This window comes from Falco biarmicus, chromosome 8, assembly GCF_023638135.1.
Source record: "Falco biarmicus isolate bFalBia1 chromosome 8, bFalBia1.pri, whole genome shotgun sequence".
NCBI classification, from domain to species: domain Eukaryota; kingdom Metazoa; phylum Chordata; class Aves; order Falconiformes; family Falconidae; genus Falco; species Falco biarmicus.
The window spans coordinates 47,706,243-47,720,218 of record NC_079295.1 but is presented as its reverse complement, the minus strand read 5'-3'; the positions used below and the strand labels follow the sequence as shown (position 1 = coordinate 47,720,218).

The window sequence follows — 13,976 nt, the reverse complement described above, 5'->3', positions numbered from 1 at the left end:
AGCCAGGGTGTTGTCTGTCTATAGGTCACTGACCAAGGCAGATCCGTGGGGAGCAGCCGTGCTCTGCACAAGGGTTGCAGGGGGAAGATGGATCCTGTCTGGGCAGTTCTAAAGGAAAATGTATCCCTGTCCTGTAGCCAAGGTATGATGCCAGTCAAATCTTTGTCGAGCTGCCATTGAGCATCTTCGAGGCATTTGCATCCTGGCATAAAAATAACTGTACTTGGCCCCGGTTAGCTGTTCACTGTTTCCTGCCAGTTGACATTCTTAACCAGCTCTAGCTGTGAGAAGTGGTCAGCGTGAGTATCTGCTGCGTGGTGATCCACCGCATCCCTCCCAGAACAGCGCCTGCCTCTTCCTCTTCCTCCCAGTCACGGCTCCAGAGGCTTCGCTCCTGTTGGGACTGGCCATCCGATGCCACCGTGGGGCTGCTGGGCTCTGCAGCCATATCCTCCAGGATTTTCAGGTGCAGGCTGCCAGTTCTTCCACTATGAACAGAGCCTTAGAGGTTGAATTAAAAAAAACACACCTTAGTTTAAGTTCAGATGCGAAAATACCTGTTGAAGATGCCAAATACCAGATGTGGGTTGCTGAAGTACTGTTCTTGACTGCAGAGTTGAAGCACGCTTTTAGCACGGTGGTAATGGCACGATCGCAGCAAAGAGCAAAGCTGTGATGTTTTGACGGCAATGTTGAGGGTTGTAAGCCGGTGTGATCCTGCTCCTTGAGGATGGCTTGTTTGAGAGCATGGAGGTACATAGTCACGCTTTGGTGCAAATTTGACCTTCCATGGGGAAACTCGTCTTTCCTTTACGGGGTGGTAAAATGCCTCTCAAGGTGGCTGTCCCTTGACCTCTCCTTTTCCCACGAATTTCTCCCCCTGCTGCCCTACCTGTTGGAGGACCCTTCTGTTCGTTGCTTTTTCCATGCATCGCTTCCCCCCATGAGTGTTTCCTTCCTTACAAGGAGAGGGTAGCTGGTGGTGGTCCCCTGCGTGGGACAAGGGGGAGGCCACGCGGCTGTGCAGGACCACGCAGGCCGTGCAGCAGCGCTGTCCTGTGCTGCACGGTGGTGGCTGTGGGTACAGCTGCTCTGTACGGATCTGCTTTGTCTCCAAGTCTGGTGCTTCTGAGCATCTGATTTCAGAGGAGGTGATGAGAAGGATACTGTCCTGCAGTACAAAACCCTTTTCCAGGTTCAGGAGGTCTTGGTCTGTGCCTTATTCCTTAGGGTGGTCAAGAAAAGTGCCTGTGGCCACCTTGGGGCTGTCTCTGGAGTTCTGTTTGGCCCTGTGAATCAAAGTAGGTTGCCAGAATGGTGCCTCAGACCCCAAGCACTGCGCTGAGTATGGGGCTCTGTTATTTTGCCTGTGCTCAGCAATTGTTGCAGCCTTTGGAGAGGAACAACCAGAGCAAGGCTGGCGGGAGGGTGGAAGGGAGTGTGTGTGGGCTGAGGTAATGGAAAACAGGGCCAGGATGGGTGGCGCTTCTGGGCTTCTTGCCACCCAGACAGTCCCTCAGGGGCTAAGTTCATGCTGGAACATGCTCTCTGCCCTCTCCTTCTCTAGTAATCGTACCCAGATACCCCAAGCTATGTCCCATCTTCCAGTGTGCCATTACTGACTAGCAGCCAAACTCCCGGCTTTTCCTTCCCTCGTTCCCTGTGGAACAAGCACATTTCTTATTTCTCTTGCCGTTTTCCCAAAGGGGAATTAAAAGCCTGGATCCTACTTACAAAATGTCATAGAAAAAGCTGCAAATGAATTGGGTGGTTTGGAGCAGGCGTTCGATGGAGCGCCTTCATTCCCTGGCCTTGGCTAATGGGCAGTAGGTCCTGGCAAGCGGCAGCAAGTGCAACTGGTTGTGTTGAGTGAGGTTTGGAGGTTTTTGCGATCTGGTATTTATTAGGAGTTGCTTTGTCTGAGTCCTGGCTCTCCTAATCTGAACGGGGAGAGCTGAGCTTCGTGATGGGGCACAGGAGATGCGGTACAGAACCTCGAGGTGTGTCTGGAAGGGCCTGACTCAGCCTTCCCTTTGCAGACAGCGGGGGGAGTCCCCTGCTTTCTGCTGCTGTTGTTTTTTTATCTGCATTTATGCCTTTGGGAGCAATTCTGTGTGTCATGTTGGATCAGCTCTTCAATGGCTGGCTGTTGGGTAGTGTTAGGCGAGTGGATTTTAAACCATGCCGAATTTGGACCAAATCAATCAAATGTATTAAATGTTAATTAAGATGATATATGCATTCCGTGGAGACCACTGGACTCCTGTAACTGTATGCATGCATGGCTTGTGGTCACTTGTATGGGGCTGACTTTTGCTCTGCCCTTTACTTCAGAAACTTTCTTCTCCCACTTCTATCGGCTCTCTGAACCAAGCCAAAAGAGCCTTTTTAGGAAAAGGATAGGAAAGGAAAAGGAGAAAACGAAAAATGATAAAGGGCAGTGAATCAAAAAAACAAGAAGGTGGCGGCTGAGGATCAAAAGTGAGAATGAGAAAAACAGAGACCCACTGGGATGCTCGGCAGGAGTCCTCTAACAGCACCTGCGGCTTCGGAGGCGGCTGTGCCGGCAGCGATGTGCTGCTGCCCAGAGCCTGGCCCAGGCCAGGGGATGGAAACTGGCATACCTGAGCAGCAGGTGGCAAAAGGAGGGGACAAGGGGATGTGATCAGGCCACTCGGAACACAATTGGTTCATCTTAGACTTAGTGTTTGGTTGATGCTGGTACTAGAAACAGTCTTTTTTATAAACTGAAGGCAATTTTGTCAAAGGGTCCTGCAGTCTTACTCGAGATCCCTTCAGCTAATTGCTGGGGCCCTAAGCCTGCTGAGCCCCATCCAATTCCGTTCACTTACCTGGTATTTAAGAGAAAATAAGTTCCTCTTGAGTGAGGATATAAATTCTCAAAGCTATTTTCAAATTAAGCCTGAGGTTTTTGCATTTTTTTTTTTAAATGTGAAATAATTGCAGGGAGAGTTGAAGGCATATTGTAGCTTGTTGAGGTACTTGGCTTTTCACTGCTGTAACCACCTTTATCCGTGCCTGCTTTGTGTAACTTTTCCCATTAGTCCTTTATTTGTCCCACAGCTTGCAATTGGGATATTTTCCCAAGAGCATCCTCGATGAGAGGTTTCTAGTGACGCAGGTCATGCTATGTTGGGGCAGTATATGTTATCCCAGAGTTGCTTTGAGTGTTGCCTCCCAAAGTACCTGCTGTTGTAGCTGCTGCCTGTATGTAAATGCCACACCTATGTGTGGGTGCTGTGAACCGTGGGCTGCTGCAGCTAATAGAGAATGCCTTCAGTTTAGTAATAAGGCCACCTCTGGCCTTTAGGACATTCTTCCCTGCCCCTTAACTCTTTCCCGTACTTCTAAGTAGAATTTCCTTCAAATTGTCCACATGGAAAAATAGATTTTAAGTAAATGACCCCCCCCCCCCCCCCCCCCCCCGCCCATAGCTAAAGGCAATAATGTATCATGGGATCACCATAATGAAGGGGACCCAACCCTCGTGATCTCCGGAGACCACGGAAGGACTGGGAGATCGGGGGATCTTGGCTTCTTTTTTAGGGTCTCAAACTAGGAGAGGTGGTTCTGCTTGTTCCCTCCAGCTTTATGGTTCTGCATAGTACGTTACAACTCATTCCCACTTCTACATCTTTGCACAGCCTTCTTGCTAACTGGGTCCATCACTGCTCCTCAGGCTTCTCCTCTCTGTTTTCTAATCCTTATCAGTTCCTCCTCCAGTCTTTTCTATCTGTTGCTGCTGCAAGCAGCACTGTCTTTCCATCGTCAGTCTCGTGCTCTCAGTCTCCAGAAAAATCTTTTGAACACAAGTGCAGACATGGTGCTCCTGCATGAATCCATCCACCCTTCTGTGTTGTGTGGCAAAGTGTCACCAAGAGCACAACAGAGACGGGTGCCCTCCTTTCAGTCACGGTGAAGCATGGTGATGAGAAAAGCTCAGCGCTGCCCTGCCGTGTGCCTCCACGTCGATGGAGCCTTCAGCCCTACCTGCCTGCAGGGGTGCGAGGTGCTTGGGCATGCCCCAGCAGAATGGGACTTCCAGAGATTCCTCTTCACTGGCCTGTGACGTTGATTTTTCCAGAAAAAGGCCACATTTGGATATATTTTTGTGTAAACAGCCAAGAAAATGAGCCATCCATCTGCTACATTTTTGGAGTCCTTGCTCTGAAGTGAGATGTAGCCTACAGGTCCTCTTCAAAAGGATTAGTAAAACACACTTTTCTTGGCGTTGTTTTCAGAAAGAGCTGTCCTGTGTCTGTCTCCAGGCCTGCCTAAAGTTGCTCTGAGGTTGCTCCAAGTTGTTTATTGGGTTGTGCCATCACCAAGAACAGTGACATGGGGTATAGAGAGGTCCAGGACATCACCAGTTGTTCAGCACCTGCAGCTGTGTGTGCATCGGCCCTGAGCTGCCCTGGGGTGGCATGTGCCAGCTGTGGGGACACGTGTGGTCGTGCAGCCTCCACGTGAGGTCCTGCCTGTGAGATAGCAGCCGGGGCAGTGCAGGAGCCCACAGCAGTGGCTGGGAAAGGGATCGGTCATCCCAGAGAGAAGGAGGCTCCATAGATGGGGGTTGAGATGGTGACTTGCTGGAGACAGCTTAATTCAGGAGACTTCAGTCAAAGAGGTTTATGTTTAAGAGCTGTCGAGCTGAAAATCTCCAAGTTAAGGAAATACTAAGTTTTGAAGCTTAACAGCTTGTGATTTTTTTTCTTTTTTTTTTTTTTGAAAAACGAAACCATGGAGGAATATAAATCCAAGAAGCCAAGCCCTAGGATTTAATGCACTGCACAGGCTGGAAAGTGGAATTTCCTACTGGTTTGTGTAGGGTTGCTTGCAGAGGTTTTCCTGTACTGCCTCCCTTCAGAATCATTTGAGCAGCTGCCACACGCTTTCAGAGGGGAGCTGGAATGCTCCTGGGTGGTGGGGCCAAGGAAAGCCCATGGGCATCTTCTCTTTGTGGGACAGGCAGGACACCAGAGCAGGGGTGGCCAGGCTGGGGGACGGTGGGGTGGGGGAAAGCACTGGAGGTGGGCTACCCAGGAGAACAGCATATTGAACTGGCCTACGAGTCTCTCCTTTATCTTGAGATGTCTGTCATTTTCAGTGATTTTGTTTTCCTCATTCCTCTGCTGATAAAACACTGAGGTTTGTTTAACAAGTGTGCTGGAGCTTTCGGTGGCATCTGGGGTTTCAGTTCCCAAATCCCATTGAAATCTGGGAGGTGGTGTTTCAGTGGAGAAAAACCTTTGCAAACCCTGAAGTCCTGACTGCTGAATAAGACTTTTTTAGTTTGTTGGGTTTTTTTTCTTACAAAGTAATGACAGACATCACAGAAAGGGTTGTAGCATGCTGGGTTCTCCCTTTGCGTGGGGCTGTGAGACATGCATGTGGTCTAGAGCTGGAAGAGGTGCTTCTCTTGCCCCCGTTCCTAAGAAGTCCAGTGAGGACAGTTGGCTGCAGAAGCCCTTGGGAGCATCCCTGCTCTCTCTGGAGCTGGGACAGCTTGTCTGCAATGCTGGGCTGGCTGGCCGTGGCTTTTGGGGTTTTCAGGCCACCTCCATCCTCCCAGGACTTGGTGCTCTGCCCTGCGCCATCTCCCTCACCTTCCAGTCTACAGAAGGCTGTCCCAGGTGGATGTATTCATGGTACAGAATGATACCCTATTATTTGTATTTCTTATTCATATTATCCCATTATTCTGGTATTTTGTGCTTGCTTATATTTGGCATGCATTATGTGCTTTTTCAGTAATCGTTCTTCAAGGCGAGAGTTCCTGGAGGCCAGAAGAGGCCTCCCCTGGTAATGGCAGGGCAAACTCCAGCAGAGCTGGGACTTCACATCACCCCTCGCACGTATTCTCTCCTTAATGCTGACTAATGGATGTGCTGTCTTCATTCAGGCTCCAGAGACCTTTCACCTCTGTCCAGCTGGGCTGCCCAGCGGCTATGAAATAGCAAATACTTCGTACTAAAAAGATGGGGTCATGCCACACCTGCATCTTAATAGTGCCAGTCTTCAGGCCTCTTGACCTAAACCCTAGCCCACCCAGCTCCTGGTCACCACAGGGGATCGATGCTTCTGTATTTGCAGGATTAATGCCTCTAATTCCCGTTGCCATCCCCACTGGCTGGCATGGCATGGTGCAGTTCATGTGTTCCAGGCTGGTGGCTGATTTGTGGGGCTTATAAAGCACAGCTCAACAGTCACAAGCTAAAAACTCAGTCAGCAGAAGGCACCCAGCACTGCTTCGAGTTCTTTTTTTAGTGCAGTGAAGGAAAACTCTGTTACGCGTGTCCAGAATTAGTGTTTAAAATGCTCGTTGTGGGAATTCAGCATTTCTGCTTTCGCTTTATTTACACCTTTGTTCCCTATTTCGGTTCATTCCCTAGGCCTCCATGTGTTTTCAAAGTCCGGGCAAGCAGCAGAGTGGCTGCAGACACGCACTGGCTCTGTGCTGATCTCCCTGGCTCTTCATCTGTCTCGGAGCTTGGTGAAAACCTGGTGTAAAAGCTGACGACGTATGGTTTGGGTTGCTGTTGTTCTTCTGCGCGTGGTTTGTTTACGTCCAGGGAGAAACTTCAGCATGCTAAAACCTAAATTCCATCTGTGGTTAGCTGATAAGTGAGCTTTCCCTGTGCCTGTTGGTATGCAGCGAAATCTGGGAGCTTCAGGGGCTGAGCAGCAGCACCCAGCAGCTTCCCAGCCTTGCAGCTGCTGTCTGATGGCCCGCGGTGAAGCAAGGTGCTGGGGACCAGCCACGGCTGCAAAGCACCAAAATTGCTAAACACCACATCCCTGATTGCCCTGCTCTTCTTGTGTTCCAGCTGCGCTGAGCAGGAGGATGGAGCTGCTGCCTGTAGATGTGGGGGAAGCACCGCAGGGTGTGTTAGCCAGGCTAGCGGCTGAAGAGGGCTCTGGAAAGCCACCAAAGCTGTGCACCTCTGCTCCTGGCTGCTGTGACCTGCCCCACGCTAAGCACCCTTCCCATGCAGGTGCTTGTAGGGCTGGCACAGGGGATGCATTTTCATGTAGAAACTGTGGCTTTGCTTGTTAACCTTTTGCATGGCCTTACCCTCTCTTCTCTGTTGGCCCTGCTGGCACCTCGCACACTGACGACTTGCAAATTGCTTTGCAGAATTTTCATGCAACTTTTATTTTTATCTCTCTCTCTTTTCTTCCAGTGCTTTGAATCAGGGCTTTAGCCTGGTACTTTGTGGCTGGCGGAATCGGAGTCCTGTTTGCTCCTCACCATGTTTCTTTCACGAGGTTGTGGCTGAATATTGTGGTGCAAAAGCTGAAGTCCTGTCCTCCCGGGTACCAGTTCAGGGTTGTTTTGAGGTGGCAGTTCTGCCAAGTGGCAGTAACTGCAAAGCATCCGCATCCCCTCCCTCCCTGCCTGTCCAGGCCATGTGGCAGAAGTGTTTCTAAAATCTCTTCTTACCTTGGGATAAAGTTGCCTTTTTGTGCGTAAACTGGATAAAGAGAGAATACGTGCCACAGCCCTTCTAAAAGTTGCTTTTCCTTTTACTGAAGGTTTAAAATGTAGAAATCCTCTTCAAGCTGCTTTTCAGGAAGAAGTGCTTATTGAAACAGCCCGAGGCTGGGGATGCAGAAGATGCCAGGAGCAAGCAGCACACAGGTTTGTTCGCCAGCGGCAGTGCTGCGATGCAGAGCTGAACTTGGTCTTTGCAAAACGTCAGCCTGGTTTTTTTCTTTCTCCTTTACATCTTGGATGTAAAGGAGAAAGGGCTCCAGTGGCACAGTATGCCAGGTGCAGCGGGGCCGGATCCTGTGCTGGCATGTGCTGCCGGCTTCTCATTCACATTCCAAAGGAGTGTCCAGTGGGTGGGCAGGCTTCCCACTCAAGCGTGCTGCTAAGTCCTTGGCCCCATTGAATGGGTTTCATGCTCTGTGAAATGTCTGCTCCTTGGGTGATATGGACCACTGGAGCAGGGCAAGGGAAACGCATTTCACTGGGGGCACCTTCACAGCCCTGCAAGTGAAAGGTCATGCTGCTCAGACTTTGATTTGAGCTGCTGAAGAGCAGTCACTAATCCAATAAGCCACCGAGGCACTGTAGGACATAGTCTTAATTCAGGCATTTGCATGGGTGAGTGAAAGGCAGTAACCCTGGGAGATCTCGGGGAGCGCCCCACAGCGCAGGGACCCTACCTGGCCCGCATCTTGCTTGATGTAGTGCTGTGAGCATCAGGCTCTTAGGAACACCAGCCTTGGCACCCTGAGTATGCCCTGTGAAAAATAAACAGCTTAAAATAAAGGTGTTCATTTTCCAGTGGGCACTGGCTGTGCTGGCTGCGTTTGTGTGGGGAATTGGATCAAATCGCAACCTTCAGCAGTGGAGCAATAGGCGTGGGTGCAGAGCTCTTAATATAGTATATATACATACACACATATTGTAACAATGTGTAGCTAAGTGATACTTTTATTTTTCCACAGATACACGTGAGCGGCCTCATCTGTTTTCTGTGTTCAGCTGTGTTCTTCGAGGCTGGTAGTCTGAGATCCACTTGATAATGCTATTATTCTTCAGGTACCTATTGGGATTTTAAAGATTAAAGGGCTTTGTCAGACTACTGATGCACAAAACATGGACCTAGTTTAAATAAAGAACTCGTGTGTGATTGCAAATGAAATGTTTTCATAATTGAAAAGAGAAAACCCAAGTGTCCTCTTTAAAGCACCCCCCAGGTGTTGCCCTGACAGTTCCCACTCCTTGAGGTGTCTGGGTGCCTTTTGCTTTGTATGGATCCGGTCCCTTTGGCAGCTGAAGCTCCAGCTGGGATGCAGTGGTGGGAGACGGCTGTGCTGCTGGCACACTGTGTGTCAGCTGGGCCAGCATCACCTGTGACAGGTTTTTCCATGTGTAGCTTGTAGCTCTGCTGTAGCTGCTCTGTTTCCATGCTCTTGGGGGAATTGAAATTATAAATATTAGCTGCTTCACAAATGACTTTTCTAGCCATGCTGCTTCTATCTGGGCACACCAGCCCTGGGCTGGCTTGGGTGTTGGGCAACACCATCAGTCACTGTCTATGGAGGATTTTCTCATTGGCAGGTGATGGGGCTGTCATGCTGCAAAGCCCCAAAGTGGTGGGATGGGTGCTCGTGGCCACCGTAGGGACTTCCATCCCTTCCCCAGTGCATCACCAATGGCTTTTCCATGTCAAACTGGTCTTATGAAGGCATGCAGTAGAAAAGCATGAACTTTCCTTTGGATACTGTGTAAGCCATCATCCTACTTAAAGACCCTGAGGTCCTCAAGGCCAACCCACACATTGGTAATGTAAAGCAGCTGATGCACTTGGTGTGTGGAAGGCTCTGCTCCTGCGGGAGAGGGGGCAGGTCATGTGTGGGATGCTTTGGATTTGAAAACCTCACCCAGAAGTCCTGACTTCCATATTCTGGTTGCTGAGTGTTTTCCACTCTTGTCGAAGGAGGAAAATGCAATGCTTTAAACTGGCACAGAATGTCAGTGGTATGAAAGGCTCAGCTCTGAGGGTTGGCAGGATGAACCTAATGCCTCCTGGTAACAGTGCAGCACCCTGGCATTGTCACGGTAAGGGTGGGGACTGAGTTCCAGGTACCCATTTTCTGCGTGGACCCTGCTTCCTCAAGGGTGATTCTGGGGTTGGGAAGAGAGAAATGTGACATGGGCTCTTGGTGGAGCTGCAGAAATCTGGTTTCAGCTGAGGATGACATCCTTGGTCTGGTGCAGTCTGTGGTGCACCAGCCATCAGTGGGAGTCTTGGTGGCCTTTTCTGGAGCTCCGCTGAGTAGAGGGACCATGCAGGCTTCCCACAGCCGCCCTCTGCTATCTTCCCCCTTGGATTTAGGGCAGATTGATTTTACAGCCTTGCATTTGCACCTAGAAGAGCTAAAGGGAAAAAATTACCTAAGGGAGGGCCAAAGAAACCCACTGGGGCCAGACTCCTGCCCCAGGACTGTCTCTGAGACAGTTCCAATTAATTCTCTGATTGCTTTGAGTTTTGGTGGTCAGGACAGTCGAGAAGGAGCAATCAAAGCTCATGCTTGCAGGTGACCACAATCAGGTGTTAGAGACGAATTATTGCCTTCTGGCTCTGCCTAGCTGCTGTGTGTGCTGGGCAGGGTCTCCTTGGGCAGCAGGCGCTGGGGATTAGCGAGGTGATGGGCTGATGCTCATGGAAACACTGGGCTTGATCCCATGCCGTGGGGTGCCTTGCTCTTGGGTGACTGAGCAGCACCTGACGGCACAAGGCAGCATAGGCTGGGTTCCTCCCCACCCAAACTGCTTTGAGGAAAAGACTCTTTGATGATGATTAGGAATATATTAAATATTTTCACATCTAAGCTAAATGCTCTCATCCTGCGAATTGCCAGATTCTGTTTGTACTGTTTCTGCATGGGGTACCCTGGGGAGCTCAACCTGTGGGTCTTGGGAGGGTGGCTCTGATGATCTTGGCCATCCTTGGAAACAGCCTCCAGCTGTGGCGAGGTGCCATGGGACCACAGGGACAGGGATGTGTGCTGCCACTGGTGTTGGTGGTGTTAGTAATTGGTAGCAGTTTGGGTTGTGGGGCTTTTTTGTTTTTGTTTTTTTTTTTTTTTTTACATCTGGATCCCTAAGAGCAGAAGTGGGAAGTCCATTGCATATGTCCCATATGCATGCTGGCGCTGGGGGGTTTCTAAGAATTTGCTTTATCACTGTTTTCAAATGGTAACGTATTCTGTGCCTCTTGGGCCTGAAACTGTCGGCTGAAAACCAGTGTGATTTGTGTCTGAGCTGTCCCCAGCAAGGAACTCCAGGGACGGAGGATGCTGCCTGGTTTGTGGCTGAGAACAGGGGGGATGAGCACTCTGGTCCCCCAGATGTGGGAGCAGCAGGGCCCAACGTGCCGTGCCGGCATGCGCTGGTACTCGAGTGGAGAGTTTGGAAAGCTCCGAGTTATGAGCTATGGTTATGTTCTCACTTAATAAGGTGTTAACTGACATTAGGCTCTCTTTGGAGTTAGGCTGTACGTGGAGGTTAACGGTTCCTGGCATTTTGTCTGCTATAAACGAGCTTGCAGAGACCGGGAAAGAGTTACCGCACGCTCTCAGCGTGCGAATTTTTTTTTCTTTAGCTAAAAAAAAAACCCACCCCACCACCAAACCGCAGCAACCCGAGGAGGGGGAAGCCGTTCGGTGCCCCCCGGGCTGCGGGAGCCGGCCGGCGGTGCGGGGCGCGGCGCGGCCGCTGGAGGGCAGGCGAAGCGTGCCGGAGCGCCGGGCAGCCCCGCCGGGCACCGCCGCGGCACCGGGCCGGGCTCATGGCCCCGGCGGGCGCGGCTCGTCCCGGCCCCGGCGGCGGGTGCCCGGTACTCGGGGGGCCGCGCCGGGGCCCCGCTGCCGCCCGCCCGGGGCTCGCCGGGGCCGGGACGCGCCCGGAGGTAAGAGAGCGCCGGGCCCCGCCGCCCCCCGGAGCCCAGCGCGGTGCGGGACCGGCCGCGGCTCACGCGTGTCAGGGCGCGGGGGGACCCCTTCGTGTTTCGGGCGAGCCGTGGAGGGGACTGGAGCGGCGCGGCCTCGCTCCCCCCCCCCCCCCTTTTTTTTTTAATACATTATTTTCCTAAAAAAAAATACTTTCCGCGCCGCCCCTGCCCTCCTGGGCGCGCCGCGCAGGCGGTGCGCTATCCGCGCAGGCGGTGCGCCACCCGCGCAGGCGGTGCCAGCCCCGCGGGGCCGCCCGGGCGCGCCCCGGGTCCCGCCTCCCGCCCGCGCCCCGCGCAGCGCCATGCCACCGCGCCGAGCGGAGCGCAGAGGGGCGCGGAGCGGGGCGCGGCGGCGCTGTGCGGGCGCGGGGCCGCGGAGAGGCTCTCTCCGCCTGGCAGGGCCGGCCCGGGGGGCGGCGGGGGGGCACTGGCTGATGATCGGAAGTTACTGACAATAAGCACCTTCATCCCCCCAAAGGCGGAGAGAGAGAGAGGGAGAGGAGGAGGAGGAGGAGAGACAGGGGGAGAGGAGAGCTGATGCCTAAGCGAGTCACTCGGAGGAGGCAAAGCGGGCGGTACCACAACTTCTCGGCGGCGCGGAGCGGCGCGGAACGGCGCGGAGCGGAGCGGAGCTCGCCGGCCGGATCGCTCCCATGTCAGGGCGGCGGTGGGGGACTGCACTCCGCTAGCGTGAAGCCACTGACCTGCCCCCTCTCCTCGCCCAGCGATGTATTCACTGCTCTCAGCCTGCACTTGCCTGTAAGGATTATGGCATCTTTTTAAATATTTTTTAAAAAATTTTTTGGTTTGTTTTATTTTTTTTAAACTTTCATTTTGGAGGCTCCGGTTGCATTTTCCTTGCAATCAGGTGGTAATCGGGACCCGAGCCTTTTCATAAGCAGAGCATCGCTCTGTGTCCTTTAAAAAAATCGCAAACAAAAACAAAGCAAAAAAAAAAAAAATCAACTTTAACCATTTTACCGCATCATTTGATCTTTTGTTGCTTTTTTTTTTTTTCTCCTCTCCAGATGTTTACATTTCCTGCTGCTGTGCTTTCAGGTACAGGTACGTGTCCTTTCTGTCCTCTTTCGCTTTTGGTTGTAAAACAGAAACAAAGGCGGCGTGCTGACCTCGCAGTGCCAGGCACTTTTGGCTGGGGCTTTCACTTTTTTTCCCCTTTAGTTTTTATAGACGTATTAAACCGCTCCCCGCGCCAGATGCCGGAGTGTCACTTGCCCTGGCAGGGGGCTGCCCCTCTCGCTGGGTGCCCGCTGCGGGCGCGGGGTGCCCCGGTGCGGGTGCCGGTAGCCTGCCCTAGCGGGATCCTCTGGAGTGCATTAGCCTGGCTAATGATGTGAGAGGGAGTGCTGGACTCTCCTTGCACAACGTTGATTGATGCACTTGCCTTGGAAAAGCAGGCGCTCTTCTGCTCGCCCTCTTTTCCTTTTCTTCTATTTTTTTCCCCCTTTTTTTATTTCCTCCCCCCTCTCCTAGAGAACTTACTCCCAAAAACTGATACTTTGAAAAACACGCGTTTCCCTAGCCAGGAGAAGGAGGCTGTGTGCTCCCTCCCCATTATTCAGTAGAAAGCCATCCAAGTCAGATCCTGCCTTTGATCCTGCCTCGGCAGGAATGGAGCCGTTGGAGGAACACCCTGAGCGCCGAGGCTCCGCAGCCCAGGCGCCTGCGGGACAGGGACGGCGGCTGGGGGTGCCAGGGCAGCCGCTGCCCCCCAACAGCCCCAGGGCCACGCAGCTCCCTGGGATGGGGATTTGAGCTGGGCATCCCGGAGCAGACCCACCTGCGGGACCAGGCAGAGCAGGTGCCGCTGTCCCAGTGGCTCCAGCCCACCGTCCCGCAGGGCCGGGGGACACTCGTGCCACCCCTCGGCCCCGTGCGGTGCTTTGGCCGGGATTGCACCTGCTCACCCCGACACCCGACGGCAGCGAGGGATGGTCCCGCATGAGCACAGCTGCGACCTTGGAGGGGGCTCCATCCCTCCGGCCAAATGAAAACCCAAACCAGCCCCATCCTCTGCTCCCCAACCCCTCAAAAAAATCCCCGGTCACATTCTTTTTCTCATCCCCTCTGAAAACTGCAGCTCGAACCTAACACCAGCAGAGCCTCCCCTCGGCGGCGCAGCCTCCTCGGCAGGAGAGGATCCACAGCTGTAAATTACCCTGCGGTTGGAAGGCGTTTGCTGTATTTCTCCGGTGCGTTTTTTTTTTTTTTGTTTTTTTTTTTTTTTTCAAGCCCAAGGAATAACAGGCTGCGCAGGGCTCGCAGCGACGGCACCCTTTGCAGCGGGGAGATATTTTTTTGTGCTTGTGCGGTAACTGAAGTTAATCAGCCTTCCAGCCCCCTCCCTCTCCCCCTCCCTTTGGTGCTTTTAGTGAATCAGAAAAAGTTTGGCTGGCTGCCTGGAAAGCACTTGCTAAAATCTGATCTCTTACTTCAGCAGCCTTAAAACTTGGGAAGTTATTG

General features: G+C 52.5%; 1 protein-coding gene and 1 long non-coding RNA gene across 2 annotated transcripts in view; both read left to right on the top strand.

The window, feature by feature from the left end:
* The first annotated feature begins 5,084 nt into the window (after positions 1 to 5,084).
* LOC130153587 (uncharacterized) lies at positions 5,085 to 8,731 on the top strand. Its single transcript, XR_008823461.1, has 3 exons — positions 5,085 to 6,542; positions 7,206 to 7,663; positions 8,482 to 8,731. It is a non-coding gene; the product is annotated as an uncharacterized LOC130153587 (long non-coding RNA).
* Positions 8,732 to 11,832: 3,101 nt separating this feature from the next.
* FGF18 (fibroblast growth factor 18) overlaps positions 11,833 to 13,976 on the top strand; it is a 73,323-nt gene continuing 71,179 nt past the window's right edge. Inside the window, exons 1-2 of the mRNA XM_056348611.1 lie at positions 11,833 to 12,251; positions 12,521 to 12,557. Of these exons, the coding sequence (XP_056204586.1) occupies positions 12,220 to 12,251; positions 12,521 to 12,557 (69 nt within the window). The 5' untranslated portion in view covers positions 11,833 to 12,219. The remainder of the gene's footprint in view (positions 12,252 to 12,520; positions 12,558 to 13,976) is intronic.